We start from the raw sequence: 25843 nt of genomic DNA, 5'->3' as shown, positions 1-25843 counted from the left end.
TGATGGATCAACAAACAGCCACCGGACTGTTACACATTCCTTGCTGTGATGGAGTTAAGCTGCCTGAACTAAACTGAAGGTTTTGCTGAGTCTCGGCACATTAGTTGCAGTTTGAGGAGGGGGCAATCATGGTGGCGTTACCTTTGCTGTCCGATTAAGGGTTGGCACAAGGGGAATAGATCACTGGGAGCAATACAGAAAATGGAAAGACTAGGAGGACATTTCCCCTAGACCACAGAAAACCAACCGAGACATTTCTTGATATTTATTTTTATTTTATTTTTTATATATAACACTTCATTGTAAAAAACAAACAAACAAACCAAATAAACCCTCAAAAGGTTTATAAAACAAGAAAATAAAGAGAGAGAAAATCACACCCATACTTTAAAATACTAAAACAGATTATAACTTATGTAGTTCAATTTCCACCCTTCTTATTCTGAAGGGGTCAAGGTGGGTAAAAACTGCCCAAACGTGCTACCGAACCAAATATGCAAAATAAAACAAAAAACTTCCTGTCATAAAATTACGCCGCATCTGTTTAACCGAGTGCCAATCCAAAGAGAAACGTTTTAAAGGTGCCTGGAAACAATAAATGTTCAGGCTTTTCTGGATCTTTATGGGAAGCTTATGACTAAGAAGTGGAAGAATCATTCCTGCTTCTGAATACATGCTAATAGCTTAGTCTTCAGATTACTACTTTTCCACACAGCACAGTTACACTGTGGAATTTTCTCCCTTAAAGGGCAGGGATGGCTACCAGCTTGGGTGCCTTTAAAAGATAACTATACCAATTCATTGAGGGTAAGGCATTCAGTGGCTGCTAGCCATGATGGCTGTTTTCTATTTTCACTGTCACAAAGCGGTTGATGGAAACCACAGGAGGGAAGAGTGCTGTTGTGCTCAGACCCTCCTTGTTTGCTTCCCGCAGGCAAAGCCATAGCTGGGGGGGGGGGTTTAGCCATTTTTATTTTTATTTGCCCCAGGTGAAGCCTCCAAAAGGGCGCCACTGAGGCTCCAAGCCTCTCTCTCTGTGTGTGTGTGTATGCAAATGTGCATGGTGTTTGTGGTGCCAAACTGGGTCTTTGATCCAGGCAAAATAAAGCCTAGTTTCGCCCCTGCCAACAGGCATTTTGTTGGCCACTGTGAGAACAGGATGCTGAACAAGATGGACCACTGGCCAGATCAGGCTCCTGTCATGTGCGAAGAAAAATAAAAAGAGAGCCGATATAAGAAAACTTTCTTTTGAAAGAAGGCATTAAAGCTGCCAAGAACTTCCAGAGGATCTGTTTATCAAACATTCATCCTGATTTGTTTGCAAGGAGATTAGAGAACATCAGCCATTTATTGAGCACTGATTCTGATTTGTCTGTGGGGAGGTTAGGCAATGTGGCATCAAGGAATCATTATCCCAGACTTTCTGGTGCATTTTCCCGTCACTTTTCTCATTGCAAACAGTGAAATTTGGGGCTGGGGAAGAGATTTGTTATACAAGCACTCCAAAGCTACTTTAGTTGCACAACTTGAATATGCCAGTATGCGACTGTATTCTACCTGAAAATAGCAACAGCTTAGAAGTGCTCAGTGTCAAGCACAGAGCTGTGGAGCTTTGAAAACAAGAAGTGTGAAGTTTATGGAAGACATTCTGAGAGTCAGTGTAGGCAGACTGGTGGCATGACCATAGTAATGGGAGAAGCATCAGTTTCATAGATATTACAGTATAAATTTCCCCAGAGAGAGAAGGCATTCAGGGATTGATTCAAACTGGGGCTCCTAAGCCCAGCTGCACAGAATTCTAAAATGGTATGAACAAAGACAACATCTCTCTGAGTGCCACGGCAATAATAGATAAGTACATTCATCACAAACCCAAGTTTAGCATAACAAGAAAAGAAGAATATTATGTGTGCTAATCTAGAAAAGATTCAGAGAGTGGCCTATGAAACTTTTATATTTTGTTAAAATGAGCCTCGAAAATTCAACTTGATTCATAATTAAAATAACCATCACAAAAAGAGAACCAGGTATACAGTATGATGTATGCCCTAAAACTTTGCCTCTACATCATTTCCTGTCTCTGAGTACCCCCCTGAATGTAAAATTCAGTGCATTTCTAAACCCAATATAATCATACTGTGCTCTTCAAGCCTGGCTTTCTACTCTGTTTTGAACACAGCATGCTCATGAAGCAAAAGCCCGTTAATATTTTTCTAAGTCAATTAATGGCAATGTAATTAAGTATGGTAGTTATAGTACTGTATGATTGTAGCAGAACCTCTCTGTGATAGGGAGAACTCAATGCTACAGTAAGATTGTCAAAGGCCAGACAGGGTGTGTGAAGGACACAACATTAACAAACAGCCAGGCCTGTTCATGCAACTTTTAATATTTGGCAATCAGGAATCACCAGGGAAAGCTCTTCATGGCACAAAGAAGATAAGCATTAGTAGAAGTTCTTTCAATTTGTGGTAGGGGCAGTGGGATTGCACACACTGCCTCTGATCCAAAACTTCTTCATATTCAGTTTGGGAAGATTCGGGGTAACTTGTCCTTTTGATGTTTGTTGTCTTTTACCACAAGAGATACTGTTTCAATATGAGGGTGGTTTATTCCTTTTTAAAAAACATTTTCAGCTGCTTTGCTCTTTTGGATAGAAATTATGATCCACCCAGGAGGTTTCCAAGCCTTGGATGCAATTTTTAAAATGCTTTCCCAAATTAGAACTGCTGCATTGGGATGAAAAATGGGCTGCTCCATGAAGAATTGCAGGAGCACTTACAACTGAAGAGGCAGCTAAAGGTTCTGCTTGCCTAATCGAATTCCATCCTGGATTTCTGTTTGATCTTTTCTGCCAGATCACGTATATCATAAAGGAAAATGCTGGCTCTTCCAAGTCTCGTGCCTGAACATTGATGGAAGAGACTCTTTGCACTCTGCACCTTGGGAACATTTCCACCCACCTGCTGTTGTGCTAACCAGCTGAATGATGAGATTAGCACTTGCTGGGAAAGAGGTCGACCTCCCTTATAGCAGGGCGAAAAGAGATCTGGTGCTAGGGAAAGAAGCCAAGATGGACCAGCAAGACCGCCAGCAGCCTGGGCTCTTACGGCGGTAGGATACAAAAGGTTGCCCTTCTTGAAGCGTGGGTGAAAGTGAAACACAGCTGCTTCCAGTTTATGAGGAAACAATCTGCCTTACCAAATGCTAATGCCTTCTTAGTAACACTCAAGCTCCAGTGAGATTATTGGAAGAGTCATTTGATCTTTGGCCACTTCCAGGTAGCTCGCCTCCGGATAAACTGCTTATTGAGCATTCATTCTGATGTGTTCCCACAGTTTGCAGGCAGGTTAGTTTACACTGATTGCTTATTGAGCATTCATCCTGACTTGTTTTCAGGGAGGTTATATGACATGGCATCAAGCATTTTTTATCCCATGCATTCCAGTCGGGGCTTTTTTTCAGCTAGAACTCACTGGAACTCATTGCCATTATCATTGCCATTATAACGGAAAGAAGGGAGGCATTCATAATGAGTTCCAGAACCTATTTTTCTAGAAAAAATAGCCCTGATTCCAGTGCATTTCTCATCATTCTCCTTATCACAAAACATCTGATAGGAGGGAGGACGTTTGTTGCACAAGAATGACAAATCCACTTCAGTTATGTAACTTTTATGTAACTTGTGTTATACAGCTTTCAGAGAATGCATGAGATGCACCTCTTTACCCTCACCTTTAAAGGGACCCAGGTGGTGCTGTGGGTTAAACCACAGAGTCTAGGGCTAGCTGATCAGAAGGTTGGTGGTTCGAATCCCTGCAACGGGGTGAGCTCCCATTGCTCGGTCCCAGCTCCTGCCCACCTAGCAGTTCGAAAGCACATCAAAAGTGCAAGTAGATAAATAGGGACCACTCCGACGGGAAGGTAAACAGCGTTTCTGTGCGCTGCTCTGGTTCGCCAGAAGCAGCTTTGTCATGCTGGCCACATGACCCGGAAGCTGTCTGCGGACAAACGCCGGCTCCCTCGGCCTATAGAGCGAGATGAGCGCCGCAACCCCAGAGTCGGACACGACTGGACCTGATGGTCAGGGGCCCCTTTACCTTTACTCTCACCTTTAACACTTGTTATGTTTTTAGGACTCACTTCATTTTATGGCTGTAAGTTGTTTAAAGTTGTTTCTAATATTGTGTTTTAATGTTGCCACCCTCCATGGGACCTTAGGGCAAAGGGAGGGTAACAGTAAAAATAGTAAAAATAACAGTGTTACGAAAATTGGGTGCCTTTTCCTCTCTCTGCCAAGTGGTAACAACAATCCATGGGGTTCCAGTTACGGACCCAGGGTCTGTGTTCCTTTGGAGAATTGAGACATAGCATAGACTGTTGTAGCTTTAAGAAATATGGTCTATTCACCTATTTGCATCTTCAGTCTGCATGAAGGGAGTCTAGATCTTACAGCATTGTCAATTCAAGAGGGGCTTGTCCCCCACAGGAGTACAGCCAGCCTTCAGCCAGCCTGCCCAAGATGGATTCCAGTCTTTTTTCCTTTCTTCTTCTTCTTCTTCTTCTTCTTCTTCTTCTTCTTCTTCTTCTTCTTCTTCTTCTTCTTCTTCTTCTTCTTCTTCTTCTTCTTCTTCTTCTTCTTCTTCTTCTTCTTCCCTGAACACCTTGCTAAAAGAATCTCTTTTTCTGTTACCACACACCAAGTTACCCTGGCAACTTTCTAAACCCCCAGTCCCTGTTCACACCTCAGGACAAGGGGAAAGACAGTTCTCTTGCATTTCCATATTGTTTCTTAATGGCCCTAGCTTGGCCAGGTCATTAATTTTTATTTTTATTTTGCAAAGGCTAGCATGGGAATTCCTCTGCAGCTTGTATTCTCCCTTCACATCCCAAATACTCAAAATCCTACCATTTATCAATTTCTAGAGTTTTGGGGTCCCCCCCCCAAATCTATAACAATAGCAACAACCTGAATTTGCTGGTATGCGTATTCCACTCAAAAATACCAATCATCTGTATAAACTAATAGTATACAGAAAGTGGGATATTTTGTCATTATCTCATCTTTGATCGTCATATTGTTGCACTTTCATCTTACATTTTCCATCTGCCTCCGGCTATTTGGGCAGATGCAGAGAGTGTTGGCAGCACATTGTGTAAGATGTCAGAATGCTGCTTTCCAGCTGCCTCCAGACTGAGTTAGGAGGAAAATAGTGACAGGATAGCTAGAAGTGCCAAATGAGAGGGAGGAAGGTGAGCAGTGAAGATCTGAAAGCCCTAGTTGCTAAGAGCATCAGCTGTGCATCCAAATCCTAAATAATCGAGAATAAGAGAGCTAGATAAACTACAGTGGTACCTCTGGTTAAGAACTTAATTTGTTCCAGAGGTCCGTTCTTAATCTGAAACTTTTCTTAACCTGAAGCACCACTTTAGCTAATGGGGCCTCCTGCTGCCGTCACGCCGCCGGAGCATGATTTCTGTTCTCATCCTGAAGCAAAGTTCTTAACCCGAGGTACTATTTCTGGGTTAGTGGAGTTTGTAACCTGAAGCGTTTGTAACCTGAAGCGTTTGTAACCTGAGGTACCACTGTAGTGGATATCTTTCCCTTCTCCTTACTATCAAGGCTATAGAGAGAATAAGAGCTATAGATAGACTGGTGGATGTATTTTCCGTCTCCTTATTAGTGATTCCAGTTGCCACTCATATGAAACACTCAACACAGGCAACCTTCACAGCTAATAATCTTTCCCTACATTACATGCCACTTCCAACCGTCAATAAGATGCACTGGGTTTATTTATAATATATTTATTGTACTTTCCTTCCAAGGAACTCATAACAGAACACACGGTTATCTCTCAATTTATCATCCTACCAACCCTGGGTGGTAGGCCAAGCTGAGAGATAGCGACTAGCTCATGGTCACCAAGGGGCTATCCTCCTCTCTTTCCAGGCATGGCCCATGATTTAAAGCACCATGTCTGAACCCCCTTTTTAATCTTGCTCCAGAGTTTTCCCTGTTAAAACCTGCTCTTTAAAGCTCAATGAAAGCAGACATAAATATGTGGAAAACCCAAATTGATGTTTGCTCCAATTCGGCTTTAAAGAGTGGGTTTTCACTCACTCACAAAAAGAGAGAGAGAAAAAACACTGCTTGGGTATGGAACATTAAACTGTTTAGGGAGGCTTTTAATGTTTAATAGATTACTGTATTTTATTTTTCAGATGGGTGGGGTATAAATATATTATTATTATTATTATTATTATTATTATTATTATTATTATTATTATTATTAACTGAGGACCTCTGGCTAGAAAAAGCAGGGCAAAAGGTAAGTGTAGATAAGCCCTAATCATGGATCTGAACCTGACTTTTCCAAGTCTTACCCTGACTACTACACCATGTTGGCTTCATACTGTCTCAGACAACAGAAACAAAATAAAAAAAAATTCCTTCCAGCAGCACCTTAAAGACCAACGAAGTTTTTTATTTTGGAAGGAACTGTTTTTGTTTGTTTCCTGTCAGATAAAGAAACTAGGCCCTGAAATTTAAAGATGAGAGATGCTGATACATTAATAATTTCCGAATCATTGATCACCATGAATTTTCAAAATATCCAACTATCTTTATTCCTAAGGACACCTTTCAAGAAAGAAATGGTCATTAGACCAACATTACTTACATCTGCAGTTCAACACATAGCTTGGCCCCAACTAAGAGCCAAATGCTAAATTGGAGCTTGAACAGCAAACTCAAGAGATCCAAGTCAAATCTCTATCCACTCCATCTGCCCATAGCTGCCAAGTTTTCCCTTTTCTCGCGAGGAAGCCTGTTCAGCATAAGGGAAAATCCCTGTAAAAAAGGGATAACTTGGCAGCTATGCATCTGCCAATGCTACTGCCAGCATCACTTTGACAAATCCACCCTGAATCCTTCCAATAGGGTGGGTCAGGTAGGTCACAAGACCTTCTAAAAGTCCAGTCATATCCCTCTTTTGCACTCTCATTGTCAAATCAAATCACATGAATCATGCTCAAGTGAAGGCGAGACTAATCACTTTTGACCTTTGAGTTGTTTTGCATATTGCAAATTCATTGGCCATCGCAACATTGAGAAAGCACAGGCACGTGAAGCACCCACAGCAATGCTGGGTTCCCTCGTTTTGCCCAAACCACTGAAGTTCTGTCCCATTAATGCGCAAAACACTTGCTGAAATTTCGGAATTCGGCAGATGTTGTTTTCGGGGCTTATTCTGTTGCAGCCAGATAGACAGAAGCATGTGATTGAAATCCTCATTTCTCTTGGCTGCAGAGCTTAATCCGAGCTATACTGTTCCTGTTTTGTAGAGCAGGACAGCGCAGGATTATGTAAAGTGACAAAATAGAAGAGGCTGCTTTTGCATGCGCACAGAGTATACTTCACAGCTATCTTTGGTAAAGCAATAAGAGGCAGGGCTGCTAACACAGAGGACTGGATTGAACTAGGTACCTCTCACTTATGAGGGTGTGACTTACTTCTCCCTATTCACTCTTTCTGTACAAGTAATAATTATATACATCTCTTTTGCGTGCCACCAACTGAACACAAAAAAATTACTTGCTGCTTAATTTTCTCTCTCTAGTGTGGAAGACAATTCATTTCCCTAAGTGAAATATTGGCTTTCGGGGAGGTCCAGACTTTCTTACAAGCCTGGGTTTGCTGTACATGTTACATAAGCCGCACCACCTTGGTTTCCATGGAAACCACCTTTAGGAGGTAGCCAGCTGTTGGCAACCTCAGAACATGGAACAGACATTTCCCACAGCTTACTCTTGCAGGATCCCTTGTATCTTTCAGCTAGCATGAATAGTGTGGAGAGGAGATGGACATGTTGGGGGGGGGTGCAGAAAGAGGGAGACCATGATTTCCCCGTTCCCCCCTGCTTGTCTGTCTGTTTGCTTCCTCTCTCTCTCTCCCCCTCCCCATGCAGTGAAGAGACATGGACACAGGATGTCACTGTATCACAACTGCAGCATAAAGGATTATGGGGAATGGCAGAGGACTATGGGAGAGAGGTGAAAGGCCATTGAATCCCCCAGAAACAGGAGCCCAAACTCTTGCTGCGGGTTAGGTATCCTGGCAGATGCCATGGTTCGGGCTGAATGCTGCCGGGTGGAGCAGCCTGCCTGGTATGCTCAGCTCTTTCATCTGCCCTAGAGAGATAGATGACACCCTCGCTTGCGCTCCCCCTCTTCAAACTCCAGCTCCATAGGGTGTGTGTGGCACAGGAGAAGAGGCGGAGCGTCACGCTTAGACCCGGTAATGCCTGGCAGACACCCTGGCTGCCCTCTGGACAGTTTCACCAGACAGCAGCAGAAGCGAGAGAGAGAGAGAGAGAGAGACTGGGCACTCCAGAGATCCTTCAGCACAGCAGGAAGTGGGTAAGTACCAGGTGGAGTCCGCGGTGCCAGGGTGGGGAACTAGGTCCTGGGGTCAGCTCTGTTACCTGGGCTGCAGACAGCAGAGTCCAGATGGAACAATCTGACAGGTGGCTTCCATTCAAATAACTATGGGTCTGCATGCTACCCCAGTGCATTTCGGACAGTTTGCAAAGGTGTTCTCGGGTACGGAATGCAAGCGAACAGCCCAATTGTCTAAGCCAGGGTCCCCAAACTAAGGCCCGGGGGCCGGATGCGGCCCAATTGCCTTCTAAATCCGGCCCGCGGACAGTCCGGGAATCAGCATGTTTTTACATGAGTAAAATGTGTCCTTTTATTTAAAATGCATCTCTGGGTTATTTGTGCGGCATAGGAATTCATTCATATATTTTTTCCAAAATATAGTCCGGCCCTCCACAAGGTCTGAGGGACAGTGGACTGCCCCCCCTGCTGAAAAAGTTTGCTGACCCCTGAGCCAAAGCCAGAATAAAGGGCAAGAAATAATTATCTACACTGAGTAATCGGTGCAGAGTGTTCATTCTAAAAAGTGTCCCTGTTTTTTGTTTGGGCGATTGATGTGTGAGGAATTGCAGTGCAGTGCAGCAGAAATGTGCAGGAAGAGGCAGGTGTTAAGGACTAATGCAATGTGGAATTCTAGCAAAGTGTCCATCATTTGCCTGCTACTGTTCTATACTTCTTCCCCACCTCTTTCCAGTTATGTCTTGCAACATGTATGTTCATGTTGCCACCTCATGTAAGTGGCTGTCAGTAGCAGGGGCGATGAAATGTGCAGAACATTGATGCCACATTGCACATTATGTTATAGTACATGTCCCCGGGAAGGGAGAAGAAACAAATACAAGCTCAGTGTCACTTGTGTCTAGTTCCACGCTACATTTGCTGGCCAAAGTTATTGGGAATTTGAGTAAAAACCTCTATAAATCCCAGATGGGTTATCTCTCTCATCCAATACTCACAATTAAGGTTTCTTTGCAGTTATCTGATCCATGATGCCCAGTAAGAGTATGGTAATATACAGGTGTATGTACCAACAGGAATGAATGCATCCCCACCCCACCCCGTGCCCTGTGGTCCCTCTCAATCTTTGTTTTTCAAAGGAAACACATACTTGCCTTCATATCCAGCAGTGATCAGTGGCAGACTTTGGGTTCTCATATTTCAGCGGCACCCTGTGTGACGCTAAAGTTCAGTCTCCCCGCCTTGCACGCTCTGTTCTACATCATTATTGCAGGGCCCCCCCCCCGTTGCGCGGTGCCCAGAGCGGCCAAACCAGTCATGTTACCCTAAAACCGCCTCTGCAGGGATCACTTATTTATCCCTGTTTCAGGTAGGCTGCATTTCATTTTATTAAAAGTGTCTTGCAAGCTTCCTATTCAAATTTTCCACCACCTAAAAAAACAGCTTCTAAAAAGTTTTTTTTTAAGCCCTAGGGGAGTGTGTGTGGCTTTGTGATGTCACAAACACTGGCAGAGGAAGAGGAGTGCGGGGGAGCGCACCGCCCCCGGCAGCGTGATCCCAGCAGGGTGCCATTGTGGCTGCCCCCTAGCGCCCACACTGGGCACCCCATCCCCACAGTCAGCGCGCCCTGCCCTCAGGACGCCCACTCCATCCTTGTGGGCAGCGCATCATGCACCAGCCCCACCTCCACCTGCTCTTCGCCCCCCAGTGCTGGAGCATGAAGCTCCGCCACTGGTCACAAGGGTCAGTCAATTAGCATAGAACACATCTGGTTTGCGTTGGTAAACCAATATACAGTAGCAAATTTTCTCTTTAGCTCAGTCCTGCTGGGACTTGTGCATCTAACCCAAACAGGGTCTGTGTTTTCCACAGTGTTCTGACTCCCCTAATCAAGTAGGTCTGTGCACAGGCATGTATGAACACATGTAGCTGTCTTCTATGCTGGCAGACCATTGGGCCTCTGTAGTCCAAAATTATCCACTACAACTGGTAACATTTTATCAAGATCTCAGGCAAATATAATTCCTTGCCCTACTTCCCAAGCTTTAACTGGAGATCCTGCACAGTGCACTGCAAGACCCCCCAAAAATAAAAACCCCACTTTCACTGAGCTCAGGCCCTCCAAAATAACAGAGGCAATTCATTACTACTGCTATGCTTTTGGTAGTGCCTTTTCCCTGCTCGAACCACAGCAGCTTCTTGTCCACAATAAGCAGATGGCCAGAGTCCTTCATTGTGAGCGGAAAGTACCAGGCTGCTGTCTACAACACACTCATGCTGCTACAGCTTGTAGCAGTGTAGAAAACTGATAGCTCCTATCCTGTGCATCAGTAAAAAGCACAAAAAAAAAAATGTTACCAGACATGATGGTAGTATGAACTGGCTTGCACACAGTTTTCACTGCTATGGATCACTAAACAAGGTCTCTGCACATTCCAACGTTGTTTGTTTGTTTTTTATAAACAACACACAACTAAATTCTGCACAAAAAATATATTAGTCGACTTCTATAAAAAAATAAATAGGGACACAGGTGGCGCTGTGGGTTAAACCACAGAGCCTAGGGCTTGCTGATCAGAAGGTCAGCTGTTCGAATCCCTGCGAAGGGGTGAGCTCCCGTTGCTCGGTCCCAGCTCCTGCCAACCTAGCAGTTCGAAAGCACCTCAAAGTGGAAGTAGATAAATAGGTACCGCTACAGCAGGAAGGTAAACGGCGTTTCCGTGCACTGCTCTGGTTCGCCAGAAGCGGCTTTGTCATGCTGGCCACATGACCTGGAAGCTGTACACCGGCTCCCTCGGCCAATAACGCGAGATGAGCGCCGCAACCCCAGAGTTGGTCACGACTGGACCGAATGGTCAGGGGTCCCTTTACCTTTACCTATAAAAAATAAAGCAAATGTTTGCACATCCATTCGTATTCTTTCACCAGCTATTTGCAAGCCTTCACAGAACATTAAGGACTAGACACTTACTAGTCCTTACAGGTGGCAGCAGTGGGGCAGAGGACAAGGTGGTGGTGGTGGGTGGGTGCCATTTTCTGTTTTGCCTCAAATGGCAAAATGTTCTTCGCTCAGTGGCAACTTCACAAGCCTGGCCTAAACTTGCACACAGATAAACGGAATACCTTTGCCATTACAACAGAAAAGAGGGATACCTATTTACTAGTAATTTTCTTCCTTTGGGCATAAGCAGTGCTTTAAATAAAGAACGTAGTGAGCGTTTCACAAGGAGTTTGAGCTTGTAAAGGAGTTGTTTTCTAAAACCAATTGTTCTCACCTAGCAAGCTTAGCTCCACCTGAATAGTTGTTCCTTAACTGCTAATATTTCATTAGAATCAAGGAGGAAATAATGAGAACGAAGGTAAGGCAGTGTGGCCACTTTGCATTGCAAAAAAGAGGGGAAATGCATCAACAAAGAAGGATTGCATAAAAGATACTGTACATTAATTTATATGTATTGATGCAAATTTAGAAAATGTTTTCTATAATTTACACCAAATACATCTCCCTGTATGGAGTGAGGCTGTGGGCGGCCGGCCTGTGCACTTGCTCATTCTGCTCCCAGGTGTTGCTAACCGTTGATGGGCAGCTTCAAGACACTTGGTTTTCCTTCTTACATTTCTTCATCTTTAAACCAAATGGCCATTCAAACTGAAGAAACACACCTTCATATAGAGAGCTGTCCTTCCAAGAAAGAACTGACCTCTGTAGGTCATATGGCCATCCAAAGGCAAGGTTTGGAGGTCAGATTTCAAAGCAGGAGGGGAAGCAATAAGCACAAATGTGAGAGAATTTGTCTCCTTCAAAAATTCGGCCTTATCTGCTGACTCTGTCTGACCTTTCATAGGGTCAGAGGCAGGCTCTGTTCACTTGCCTGAATAGAAAATTCACCATAGAACTCGCATGCCCTTTAAACCAGGAAGCAGAATTTCACAGAAATTGTGGCAAAGCATCAAGCAGACCAGTTGGGCCCACCTTTATTTGCAGTGGGGTGGCAGCAAGGCTTATCCGTGGGCTGCAACTATATAGGTAGAGCGAATGAAGGAGAGGAAGAGGGCACTTAATGAAAAGTGTTCCTCTTTTTCGACTAGTGAAAAATGGTCTCTTTTGCCCTGTACAAATGAATGGTACCTGAGTGAAACAGGTCTCAGATTTGCTCGGTTACCGAGGCAACCGCCTCCCCTTCAACCTTGCTTTGCGTGCAAGGATTGTCCTGAGAGGCAGATTGGGTTGCTTGCAAGTGTCCAAGCCCACATGATCGATCACAGCCAAGTGGCATGCAGCAGCAGCCGCGAATGGGCGGGCCAAATATTTGTTGCTTTCCCTGTAACTGGAGAGTATTCTGGGAAGTCTTGGTTGGTGTCTCTGCCACTGATTTGGAAGAGCTACAGCACAGATGGGAGATGAGACTTCCTTCACTTCACACTGAAGCTTAAGATAGAGGAGATTTATAGTTAAAACGGTAAAGGTAAAGGACCCCTGACAGTTAAGCCCAGTCGTGAACGACTCTGGGGTTGCAACGCTCATCTCGCTTTACTGGTCAAGGGAGCCAATGTTTGTCCACAGACAGTTTTTCCGGGTCATGTGGCCAGCATGACTAAGTCACTTCTGGCGGAACCAGAGCAGTGCATAGAAACGCCGTTTATCTTCCCGTCGGAGCAGTACCTATTTATCTACTTGCACTTTGACGTGCTTTTGAACTGCTAGGTTGGCAGGAGCAGGGACCAAGCAACGGGAGCTCACCCCATCGTGGGCATTTGAACCTTCTGATCGGCAAGCCCTAGGCTCTGTGGTTTAGACCACAGCGCCACTCACTGAGCGAAGAGCTACAGCACTGATGGGAGATGAGACTTCCTACACTTCACACTGAAGCTTCAGAGAGGGGAGATTTATAGTTAGTAGAAATAAAAACACAGTGAGATATTATTTTTATTAATAATACCTCAATTTTTTAAACTATTGTTAATAATAATAATAATAATAATAATCAAATGCTGAGCAAGTGGGGTGTGCGAGGGCTGCAGGGGAGAGGAGGGGGAAGTGCTGTTGCACAGCTCTGTGTTTTTACTTTGGGCTTAAAATCCTTTGAGGTGGGAAAGCCCACAAACGATGAGTCTTTGTACCACATTTTTATTTTATTTTTCACACAGTGATCTATTTGTGTGAAATTGCCCCTATACATGAGAGAAACTGGAAAGTTATTGCATCAGAGGGGTCATAAAGTGGATGTGGTACCTTTTCATTTGCTAGGGCTAATAAAAGCATGACGCCCTACGAGCATGTACAAAATGCCTACTGCTACCACCACTGAATAACCAACACCAGGCCTACACCACTGATCTAGCTCATCCAGACTTCTAGTCACCCTTGAGCCCTGAGCTTATTTATTTAAGCATCTTTCTCTCTCCCTCTCACATTTGCCTCTGTTTACTGGGCTTATCTCTAGGAGCAGGCTAGGCAGGAGAGAGGAAAAGGGGAGGGTGGTTGGACCTTGCCATGCCCTTTCCCTCTGCCTCTAGAAGCTTGGAAATGGATCTCCAGTGGCTTTAAGAGCATGTCAATCCCATTTAGGCCCAAATCCCCATGAACTTTCCTAGCCTGTAAGAGAGGACGCTTGGCATGGAATCAGAAGACAGGCACTCTGGCAGCAGCTAAGCAAAGGGGGCTGCAGGCGACTGTGTCCATCTTCCGTGGGGCATCAGAAATGTAATTTAGAACATGACATAGAGCCAGTCTGCTCACCCACTAGAACCGGACCGAAAAAGAGTGTGTAGAAAGAAGTCACCATAAAAGAGATTTTCCATTCTGCCTTCCAGCATTCTAGAGTTCTGCACAGTTCTGCAACCGGGACAATGTTTTATAAGTGGAATGAATTAGGGAGATTGATACACTTTAGCTAACACCTTGCTAAATTTGGAATATGTGTGTGTGGAGTGGGAGAGGGGGAAGGGACTAGAATCAAAAATTGTGGCTCAAAGAATCCCAGGGATACTACAGAGGCAGTGCATCCAATTTGCTGTAGATTCACCTGCTTTAGGGTGTTTGGCCAGGCCCACTCATCATGCAGACTATGTACAGTGGTACCTAAACTTACGAATTTAATGTGTTCCGAACGCACATTCGTAAGTAGAAAAAAAAATGTAAGTCGAATCCCATAGGAATGCATTGGGAGAAAAAATTCGTAAGTCGAAGCAACCCTATCTAAAAATTCATAAGTAGAAAAAATCCTATCTAAACCGCATCCAAGATGGCGGACGGGGCTCCATTCGTAAGTAGAAACATTCATAAGTAGAGTTATTTGTAAGTAGAGGTACCATTGTAGATGGAAACACCAAGCTGTCACAATACATCTACATGCAAGACTTCCCACAGTTAACATGTAAGGATTAAGAGGGTTAAAGGATTTATGCTCTTTCTAGGGTTAGAGTTGGGACGCGGGTGGCGCTGTGGTCTAAACCACTGAGCCTAGGGCTTGCCGATCGGAAGGTCGGCAGTTCAAATCCCTGCTGCTTGGTCCCAGCCCCGTTGCTCGGTCCCTCCTCCTGCCAACCTAGCAGTTCGAAAGCACATCAAAGTGCAAGTAGATAAATAGGTACTGCTCCGGCAGGAAGGTAAACGGCGTTTCTGTGCACTGCTCTGGTTTCGCCAGAAGTGACTTAGTCATGCTGGCCACATGACCCGGAAAAACTGTCTGCGGACAAACGTCGGCTCCCTTGACCAGTGAAGTGTGATGAGTACCGCAACCCCAGTCGTTAACTGGACTTAACAGTCAGGGGACCTTTACCTTTATCTTTTTTAGGGTTAGAGTTGCTTCTATGCTTATATAGAGTACCGTACCTTTGCTTGACTTCCATTATAGATGCTGCATTGGCTCAGCTGAGACAGGAAGGTCTAATACCTCTTTTTTTTGGCAGCCCCAGGTGGGGAGGAGTGGTGGATGTTTGGGGCAATCGGGGTAGGTAGACCTTGGCTGTGTAGAAAAACCTGCCTGGTGAGGAAGAGCAAACTCAGGCCCCTGTTGTGCATCTATCTATCTGCCAGAGACTCTCCCTCAGCTTCTGTATTAAATTTCTTTGATAAATAATTATATTGAATCTATTGTGTGCTTAATGTACACACATACACACACACATTATCTGTATATTGAATAATATAAACTTATATTGCAAACACTTTAATTAACAATATGGAAATTTAATTCAGTGTGTGGAATATCATCAAAAGTGGAGAGCTGAGGACTTCCGGTCTGCCGCGCTGGAATGGAGGCGCAGAAACCTCACGCTGCGAGGTTTCTGGCATCGCGGAGGGGGGGGGGAAATCCGCGGGGGCACGCGGATCCCCGTAAATACCCCTGGTTGAGCGTCCAGGGGGCAAATTTTGCCTGGCGGAGCTCCAGAAGCGACTCCTCAGCTGCCCGGGAAGCCCGCAAGAGCTCCTGAGAGTCAGCCGAGTGGCAGTCGCGGGAGCCATTTTAGGCATACCATTGTTACCTCCAAGAAGCGAAGCTCCGAGCCTCCAACCTGCAAGCGGTGGATTCTTCCTGAAAAAGTTATGATCTGGACGAAGTAAGTTGAAATTAATCAATTTGGAACAAGAATTTGGCAGTGGGAGGCGGAGATTAAAAAGGGAAGTCATCTCCCCCCGATTGAGTAACTAAAGATCGCAGCAAGCTAGAAAACCCAGAAATACTGTAAAAAGAACTTTTTCCTGAGGCAGAGTAAAGGAAAAAGTAAGCGGTGTATTTATCTCTGCAAAAGACTGAGATCTAGTATGAGAAAAGCCCCCTGCGAGCCTGGAGTCGGGTCAAAGGAAAGATCAGTCAGTCTGCTGAATGACGTCACAATACAAAGGAATGTGTCTGGCTGAATGTGAGAGACTGAGAGCTGTAAACAGTGAAAGAGGACTTGTTTTGCTTTGAGGCTGCTCAGTATTGACTCTGAGGAAAAGAAGGAGTAAAGAGAGAGATTTTGACCAAGTGGGACTAGATTCCTGGCTTTTTGTTTGTTTGTTCACTTTTCATTTATATTGGACCAAAACATCAACTCCACTGCCTGTCTGCATAAAGATGGAGGAGGTCTTAGACAAAGGACTAGGAGAGAAGGTTCCAGAGAGTGGACAGGAAGTCACACAGTGGGACTTAATATTGGCAACAATTTTGGATCTTACTAAGCAAGTGAGTATCTCCAAGCTTGATGTAAATTTCCTGAGAGAAGAGACTGTGGAGACATTTGTTTCTGACTTTAAAACACAGGAACCAACAGAAATAGAAAATCAGGAGAAGGGAGAAGAAAAAAGATTGGAAGACCAGGACCGTGCTGGAGTGACGCATGTAAAAAACCTAGAAGAAGAGAAAGATAATATTGAAGGACAATATGCTGAACCAATGGATTTACTTCCTGAAAAGAACACTGTTCTACTGGTGGGAGGGGTGGAACAGGGAGGAAAAGTAGGAGAAAACACTGTTTCACTGGTGAGAGAAGTGAAACAGGAGAGGGTAAAAGCAAAAAAGCACCCCAAAAAAGAGGCTGGGAAAATCAGCACCCCGGTGAGAGAGGGGAGGATGCAAACAGTTGGGGGGCAGAAAGAGGATGAAAAGGTGCAAAGATATAAAGTGATGGGATTACAGAAGAGGGGGGCAAGAGTTCGGCAAAAGTTGGAATGGGACAGACTAGGGGTGGGTTGAGGGGTTCTGGATTATTTGGTATTGTCTGAAATAATATGGTCTGATCTCGGAATGTATTAAGGATTGTATGAAGAACCTGGCTGATACATCTGGAGACTTCGATTTCAGGGAAGGGGTGGTGGGAACTTTGTTGTGTGGGTGGAAGTAAACGGGTAATAAATTTGGATGCGAATCTTATATATTTTTGGGTAAGGGAAAGAGATTAGGGGTTAGATAATAATAATTTTGGAGAGAGGATGTTAAGAGAAAAGAGGTCAAAGTATAAGGAGAATGGATAATAGCAATGAAAAAGTTGAAACTTAGAAAAAAGAATGTGAAGTTAGAATGGGAAAATGCGAGAACTATTTTTAACAATAAGAACTCAAGAAGGGGAAATGAGGAAGCCTGAATCTGTTTTTTTTTTCCTCTCTCTCTTTTTTTTCTTTTTTTGATTGTTGTATTTTTCTTTTTTGTGCTTTTTTCTTTTTTCCTGTATTTCTTGTTAAAATCTAATAAAAATTATATTAAAAAAAAAAAAGTGGAGAGCTGAAACATGCTTACAAAAAAACAACTGGACCCTGGGGACATGGGATGGAAATGGGAATTCACAACATGCAACATTCAGATGTGTGTGTTGCAGCAGGACGGTTGGGGGGGGCAGGGAACTCAAATTTTAGGATGAAATTACACAGTATGTAGGTTTCTGCTCTGTGGTTGCCCCAAGCTCATCTGGACCAATTCATACTTTTCATGGTGTATAATGAGTGCCAGGCATGTGTGTTCTTCTGTTTCAAGTTCACTGAGAGGTTTCCAGGGTATCTGAACACCCTGGGGAGCCGCGGGGGAAGCAAAGAAAGGCAAAGGCTCATCCTAGAGACCTTTTGTAGCTATAGGATGTTTATTGCCTTGGCCCAAGAGACACCAAATAGTGAGGAGAATGCGTCATCACCGTATGTTGGGGGGAAATAGGGGAGGGAAATAATTTCCTTCCCTGTTCTGCAAATGGGACTTGAGATTGGTGGGTGCTGAGGGCACATCTGCATGGTAGGGAACCATTACCAAGCCTCTTGAAATCTGAAACTAACTCCTAGGACATTAAGTGCAGGAGAAACTAGTCCTTGGAAAAAGGAGGAATTTTTGAGAACCCAGCCAACCCCCCCAACTTTGGACAATATGAGTGACCATACCTCTGTAGGAGTGCCATTAGATGATCTCCCCCTCCCCAGTGGCAGAAGAACCCTCTCTGGCACCCGGGGCAGCACAGCCCGTATGGTCTGCGCATGTGGGGCATCCCGTGCGTGCGCACTCCGTACGGAATGCTGCACATGCGCACCCCATATGGGCTGCTGCTCGCGCATGGCAGCTGTATGGGCTGCTGCTTGCACGGCAACCCATACGGAGTGTGCATGTGCGGCAGCCCATACGAACGCTTTGCAAGAGGCAGCCAGTACAGACACCCGTACGGATGCTGCGCAAGCGGCGCCCATACAAGCTGTGCGCGCCCTCAGCTGCTCTACAGCTGGGGGGGGGGCCAAGGGCCATCTTGTCACCCCTTTCAGAGTGGCACCCGGGGCGGACCGCCCCTCCGCCCCCCTTCCTATGCCCCTGTCCCTCCCCACCAGGAAAAAAGGAGTGAAGATCTGCAACAGGAACAAGTTGGGAATAAAGATCTACATCAGAATGCTGCTCCTGTGGATCCTGATGCCTGAGGTGGTCACTTCACTTTGCCTCATGGGTGGGCTGGCCCTGCTGCTTGGACCACCTAAAGAGATATTTCGAGTAACAAAAACAACAACATTTTTTTTATTTGTACCTCTCTCTTCTGACTGGGGCGCCATTAAAAAAACACACCCAAATCACCTTGGTTAGGACTAATTTTGTTTGCTACATTTGGATTTCTTGTGCTGTTTGGTTGTTTTCAATTACTTGTGACTTAGGAGAATCAAAATGTTATATATTCGTATATATGTAGAGAACTGGCTTTCTGCTGTCCTCCCCTGCCTAACACAATTCATTTCAAGCTGCACTTAGCAATTTCTCCCTGTGTTTCTTGCAGCTTGGCCATGGACCTGTCCTCAGGCATGGAGGCCAAGGCTCTCCTAGAAGACATGTTGGAAATCACGGCCCAGAGTTTGGTGCACATGGAGGTGGCTGAGCACTACCACATCATCAAGGAGTTGGGCAAGGGGAAATACGGGCAGGTGGTGTTGGTGACTCACAGGAAGAGAGGTAAAGGTGGATTGCCTTGTGTGCTCTGGCAACTCCACTCACCAACAGGCTGTTTATGTTGAAAGGGCAACTAGGGATGAGAATACTTCAGTGGCCAGGTGAATTGCCTTATGCCACTGTTGCTGTTGGAGAAGGTTGGATCACTTGCCATAACCAATGGATGTGGTAACAATGTCAAATTACTATGTGTGATGCATAGGTGCCAACTCCCAGATGGTAAAATCCGGGATCGGCTCCGGAAGTCGCGCTGCGGCCATTTTGGAACTGGGCAGAGCAGCACCGGATGTCGCTTCTATGCATGCTCTGCCCATTTCCAAAATGGCCGCAGCGCCAGAAATCGCTTCTGCGCATGTCTAGAGACTCCAGACATGTGCAGAAGGAGCATCCCCGGGCCAGTAAGAATCCAGGGGATTTACGGGTTTTTTAAAAATCCGGGTTGCCAGCGGGAAACGGCTGGAAAAACGGGGGTTTCCCGGGGAATACGGGAGACTTGGCAGCTATGGTGTGATGTGTGGTCAGCCAATCATGCACAGCAGTGGTCATGGACAGAACTGGGTATTTAAAAAAAACAACCACCCCACTCTATTCAGTCATTCGTTTCATTCATTTATTAAACTTATGAATCACTAGTCACCTAAAGGTCCCCAAGTGGGCGACAAGACGTCTACTGTGGGCATTTGGTGTGAAACAATTTATCATTGCCTATGGAGACATTCACCTTTCACCTCGTGACCATAGAAAAAGTGCCCAAACAATTCCAAACAAACTCCACATAGCAAGCAACACTCTTGACCCAGCCCCTAGTGGTTTCACTGAAGCTCATTTTAATGAAAATATCATTGTGAATGTAGTCCTTACAACTTGTCTTGTGCTTAAAAGATTTATGCCCCCCCCAAAAGCATGAATGGGACTGATTCTCCCCAATTCTGAAATTCAGAATTAACAGCATAATCCTACCTACGTGCATGCACACAAAAGCTCATACCAATGACAAACTTAGTTGGTCTCTAAGGTGCTGCTGGAAGGAATTTTTTATTTTATTCATAAGAAAGTTATATTAAAGCAACTTGAACTTACTCCCAGGTCAATGGGTCTAAGAACCCCCTTCAATGCAGGAATTTCATCTAAAGCATCCATGACAGATGGCCATCCAACCTCTGCTTAATAACCTCCAATGAAGGAGAGTCCATTACCTTCTGAAGCAGTCTATTCCACTGTCAAGCAGTGCTTACTGTCAGAAAGTTTTCCCTGATGTTCTCCAAGAATTCTCAGAGATTATAGACAGAGGCTCTGAGATTACACCCGCAAGCTCTTTTAGTACGCTTGGGTGCAGCTCATCAGGCTCTAGATAGATACCGTAGGATGAGCTGCTGCAAATCCCTGCTTTCTAAATCCAAGTCTTGTTCAAGTGTTTGTAAAGGAACGCCCTCATCTCCTCACCGCCCCCTCATTTTGTTGCTACTGCAATTCCCACTCTTCTAATCCAAGTTTAGCTATAATGGTTGAACTCCGTATCTTAATTATCTCACATGTATGAGCGCTATATGTTAAAGAGACTTCACCTTACTTGATTTGATTGTTAGATGTAATCCCTCTCCTCCCACTATCCAACTTCATATATATATATATATATATATATATATATATATATATATATATATATATATATATATATGTGTGTGTGTGTGTGTGTGTGTGTGTGTGATTGGGGTAACACTACGTTTCAGTTGTCTGTTGTGGAAATGCATTTACTGTTATTGGAGTAGTATTATCTCAATGTCTTATCCACTTTTGTATCTCTCAACCTCCCTCAGGGACCCCTATGGCTCTCAAGTTGCTGCCTAAGGCGAGCACTAAACTGGAGAATTTCTTGTATGAATACTGTGTGGCCCTCTCACTCTCCACACACCCTGCCATCGTTGGAATGTTTGGCATCGCCATAGAGTCCAGCCAGCACTATGGTTTTCTCTATGAGGCAGCCCTGCACAAGGACCTCATCTCCATTATCAAGCCCAAGGTAAGGCGAATACACGCACATCCAAGGCAAAGCTTAGCTCCCAGCACCCCATGCCCGGGTCTCCTCAGGGAGTAAGGGCAGGATACAAATACAGCCATTCCTTGGATCTGAATGCCTTGGTAATCAGACATTTTGGCTCCCGAATGTCACAAACCCAGAAGCGAGTGTTCTGGTTTGCGAATGTTCTTTGGAACCAGAATGTCTGATGGGGCTTCCGCGGCTTCCAATTGGCTGCAGGAGCTTCTGAATGTTTTGGGAGTTGAACAGACTTCTGGAACAGATTCTGTTCGACATCCAATGTATGACAGTATAATGAAGGAAGGAAGGAAGGAAGGAAGGAAGGAAGGAAGGAAGGAAGGAAGGAAGGAAGGAAGGAAGGAAGGAAGGAAGGAATAATTGACTTCAGCTAGGAATTCTACCAACACATGCCTGTTGTCTCTGTCCATGGAGTTTTCTTGGCAGGGATACTGGAGTGGCTTGCCAGTTCCTTCTCCAGGTGGATCACGTTTAGTCAAAACTCTCCACTATGACCTGTCCATGTTGGGTGGCCCTGCATGGCATAGCTCATAGCTTCTCTGAGTTATTCAAGCCCCTTCGCCACGACAAGGCATTGATCCATGAAGGGGCGTGGTTTTATTTTTGAAATTGTGAAATGGCTGTTAATTAAACAAATTACAGCAGGATTCTAAAACAAAGAATCTAAAACAAAGCAGTGGGGCAAAGCCTTTTGAAGCTTGCGGCTGAATGTGCCTTGAGATATTTTAACATGGGTTGATGCGGTCATGGTGGCATCACAGAGAGAAAGGAAATGTGATGTTTATTTTTAAATGCCTGTTGAGATTTTGTTGCTTTATTCAAGAGCAGAAAAGGGCTTGTGTTTCAATGGCAGAGCCTAAAAGCTTATGAGGAAGTGAGGAGACCCGACATGATATAAACATGTGCCTTTCTCCTCTCTGACCAGGCTGGCATCCCTGAGCCAGCAGCTAAGCTCTGTGCCAAACAGCTGGTGAGTGCACTGGACTTCATCCACAGCCGGGGCCTTGTCTACCGAGATGTCAAGCCTGAGAACATCCTGCTTTTCGATCGCCATTGCCACTGCATCAAACTGACAGATTTCGGCCTGACGCGGCCCCAGGGCACCCTTCTGCGCCTGGTGGTTGGGATCATCCCTTACACCGCACCCGAGCTGAGCCGTGGCACTGGTGACTCCCCAGGCCTGCCCATCGATGCCAGCCTGGATGCCTGGGCCCTTGGAGTGCTGATCTTCTGCCTGCTCACCGGCTACTTCCCTTGGGAGAAGACACTGCCTGAGGATTCCTTCTTTGATGACTTTGTGATATGGCAGCAGTCCGGCCTAGACGAAGACTTGCCATATCACTGGCGCCCTCTGTCGCGAGATGCCGTTGCCATGTTGCGGAGCCTCCTGGCTCTGGAGCCCACAAAGCGCGGTCCCATCCGCCGGGTACTCAGCTACCTTGACCGGCCATGGCGAGCAGAAGTGGCGGCCAAAGACCCCTAGTGCAATAAAGCAGAGCAGGAATCCGTTTTACGAGGCTGGGGAGAGAAAAGCACTAAGCAACTCATCCGAATACAAAGATGCTTGCAGGAATTCAAAAGTTACGTGCTCTTGGCTGGGTTATTTCACAACATTCCCCAAGGAACGTAACACTAGACATTCAGATTTCAGAAGGAGACAAACTGTGTACTCTGTATGCCATGTGTCTGATCTTCTGGCACTCTTAGTGGCTAAGTATCCTTGTGCTAAGAACAGACTCATCTTATATCCCCAAAGGTAAACTCATTTTTCCACAGGCTGCAGAAGCTGATATTGCCCACCTTCGTCACATCATTAGGAAAAGGCTTGCCATTCCTTGGATGCGAGGAGTGTTAAAGGCTTTTAAGGACATTTACAGTTTCAAACTTTCATAGTGCAACCATGCATAAACCTTTATTATGTATAGGCATGGTATCTTTAATTTCATTATCTGTATAGTTTTCACGCTCTGAATTGAGAACCACTTTTCTCTGAGGGCTCATTCACACTTCTACTTATCCTGCGCATTGGAAAGCATGGGTCCTAGCGGTTTCCCGCTTGTGCCATGTTTTGTACCATGTTTTGTGCCATGTTTTGTAGGCACAGCTCTGAGTGGTTTTGCACCACTGCTTTCCTGAGGAAAAGCTGCTCTTTAGCACTAAATTGGAGCAAACGGCACTCCAGAGAAAACCCAATTGATGTTTGTTCTGATTCAGCTGTAAACAGTGGGTTTTCCCCAGGGAAAATGGCAGGGAAGCGGAAATGTGGATGAGCCCTGAGTGTACAGTGGCAAAAGTTATAGGCTGCCCGCCAGGTTCACATTTCACCTGAGTCCACTAGGTGTCCTTAAGAAAGCATTTAGTGTCTACAATATAGGAATCTAATACAGTACTAGCTTATCTTGAGGGGCTGCTGTAGGGATTGTTGAAATACTGGGTTGGATCCAGACTAACTTAGTTGCACTCAGGCCCCATTGAAATCAATGTGAAAAATTAAGTCATGGTTTCACTTAAGTCTTGCTGATTTAAGTGATATGCATAACTTCTTTTAAAGAAAAAAAGGCCTAAGAGCAAAACGCAGTTGAACGCACCTTTCTCAAGATACTGGTTCTACTGTTCCTCTCCCTACTTCTTTTAAAGAGTCCTTACAACTTAGTGTTACAAAATATTTCTTTCCCAGTAAATAGTCATAGTAAGCTATGCGGCCTGCACTTAAGGCAGTGGTGCCCTGTCTTGGTTTGGGCTCTATATTTCACACTGCAGTTAGTACCTCATAAAAGAGGTACTAATTTTACCACCAATGTCCCTTACTGCTGTGAATGACCTTTGGGGAAATGTTTCGCAATTCTCTTCCTCTTTCTGTTTATCACAGATAGCATTTTTAAAGTTTGAACACAGAAGGCATCCACAAATCGACCAGTTACTCAGGTACCTCATTTCCATTGCCTCCACCACCACCCACTGCCTGCCAACCTTATTCAACATTGAGTAGATATCTTCGCTGACTATTTTATAATCCCAGAGATATGTGTTCCCCACTTTGTATAAAAAGATCTTGATCACCTACTATAGTTAGTGATGTGGATTCAATTTGTGTGCACTTTTCTATTTCTTTCTTTTCTTTTTATAAAAAATATATATAATACCCAACAACTCATTAACTTTGCGAGGAAGAAAGACGCAATTACACAACATAAAGAGATGATGGAAATTTTTAAAATAAGACTATTGGGATGGAATCAAAAGGTGAAGACGATCAGTGCTTTTTTTCTATATAAAAATGGCATTGGTACTCACCATGAAGTTGTTACAGTAAGTGCCACACTTCTTAACAACAAAAAAGAGGTATCAGTATTGCATACCCTTGAGTACCGCCTGAAAAAAAATCACTGGTGGTGATGCAGATAATGTTCCAGCATTCAGCTATTTTCTCATCAATAATGCACATAGAATGCATTCCTAGAAATATCAGCAAATTTATTTGTCCCATCCATTTCCGTGCTGTGGTGAAATTGTTGTTGTAGTTTAGTTGTTTAGTCGTGTCCGACTCTTCGTGACCCCATGGACCAGAGCACGCCAGGCACTCCTGTCTTCCACTGCCTCCCTCAGCTTGGTCAAACTCATGTTCGTAGCTTCGAGAACACTGTCCAACCATCTCATCCTCTGTTGTCCTCTTCTCCTTGGGCCCTCAATCTTTCTCAAAATCAGGGTCTTTTCCAGGGAGTCTTCTCTTCTCATGAGGTGGCCAAAGTATTGGAGCCTCAGCTTCAGGATCTGTCCTTCCAGTGAGCACTCAGGGCTGATTTCCTTCAGAATGGATAGGTTTGATCTTCTTGCAGTCCATGGGACTCTCAAGAGTCTCCTCCAGCACCATAATTCAAAAGCATCAATTCTTTGGCGATCAGCCTTCTTTATGGTCCAGCTCTCACTTCCATATATCACTACTGGGAAAACCATAGCTTTAACTATATGGACCTTTGTTGGCAAGGTGATGTCTCTGCTTTTAAAGATGCTGTCTGGGTTTGTCATTGCTTTTCTCCCAAGAAGCAGGCGTCTTTTAATTTCGTGACTGCTGTCACCATCTGCAGTGATCATGGAGCCCAAGAAATACTGTTGTTCTAATGGAAGAATCACCATATTGCAAATATTCACACATTACTGTCCTCCCCACCCCCAGGTACATTTAAAATATTTTGTGTGCTCCTCAAATTATCTAATTTCTGGAGGGCAAATACATTTGTAAACACATTTATGGTGCAAACAGCAACAATAACCAAATGTATTTATTAAGACCAACTAAAAACCCAAAATAAAAAGAGTCTTGCAGGATCAGACCAAACATCTTTCTAGCCCAGCAACTGGATGTCAATGGTGATGGTCCTTCACATTAGCAAAGCTGGTGATTAATTTTAGATGGGTGCTTGGAATTTAGGGTGCCCATCTAAAATGCATATCCATTGTATTTATTTATACCTTATAAGCGACTCTGCTAGAAACAGTGCTAGAA

The 25843-nt window shown here is 44.6% G+C and overlaps 1 protein-coding gene across 2 annotated transcripts; it reads left to right on the top strand.

Moving 5' to 3' along the window:
- Nucleotides 1-8138: 8138 nt before the first annotated feature.
- Nucleotides 8139-24389, top strand: SBK2 (SH3 domain binding kinase family member 2). Of its 2 annotated transcripts, none has more exons than XM_035135814.3 (4): nucleotides 8139-8421; nucleotides 19114-19286; nucleotides 21101-21303; nucleotides 22265-24389. In XM_035135814.3, exons 1-4 carry the CDS (start codon nucleotides 8303-8305, stop codon nucleotides 22820-22822), a joined length of 1053 nt encoding a protein of 350 aa, XP_034991705.2. In that variant the 5' UTR covers nucleotides 8139-8302; the 3' UTR covers nucleotides 22823-24389. The 2 variants fall into 2 exon arrangements, with proteins under 2 accessions (XP_034991705.2, XP_088511191.1); XM_088655065.1 differs by lacking the exon at nucleotides 8139-8421 and adding an exon at nucleotides 17734-17985.
- The last annotated feature ends 1454 nt before the right edge of the window (nucleotides 24390-25843 follow it).

The sequence above is a fragment of the Zootoca vivipara genome, chromosome 12 (assembly GCF_965207765.1).
Source record: "Zootoca vivipara chromosome 12, rZooViv2.hap1.1, whole genome shotgun sequence".
NCBI classification, from domain to species: domain Eukaryota; kingdom Metazoa; phylum Chordata; class Lepidosauria; order Squamata; family Lacertidae; genus Zootoca; species Zootoca vivipara.
This window is presented reverse-complemented; position numbering and strand designations above follow the sequence as displayed.

Bases quoted from the DNA above. Each gene is read 5' to 3' on its own strand.
- SBK2 (XM_035135814.3), top strand. From the start codon at position 8,303: ATGCCTGGCAGACACCCTGGCTGCCCTCTGGACAGTTTCACCAGACAG. The intron at 8,422-19,113 runs GTAAGTACCAGG...TGTTTCTTGCAG, and splicing joins TTCAGCACAGCAGGAAGTGG to CTTGGCCATGGACCTGTCCT. The intron at 21,304-22,264 runs GTAAGGCGAATA...CTCTCTGACCAG, and splicing joins TCTCCATTATCAAGCCCAAG to GCTGGCATCCCTGAGCCAGC.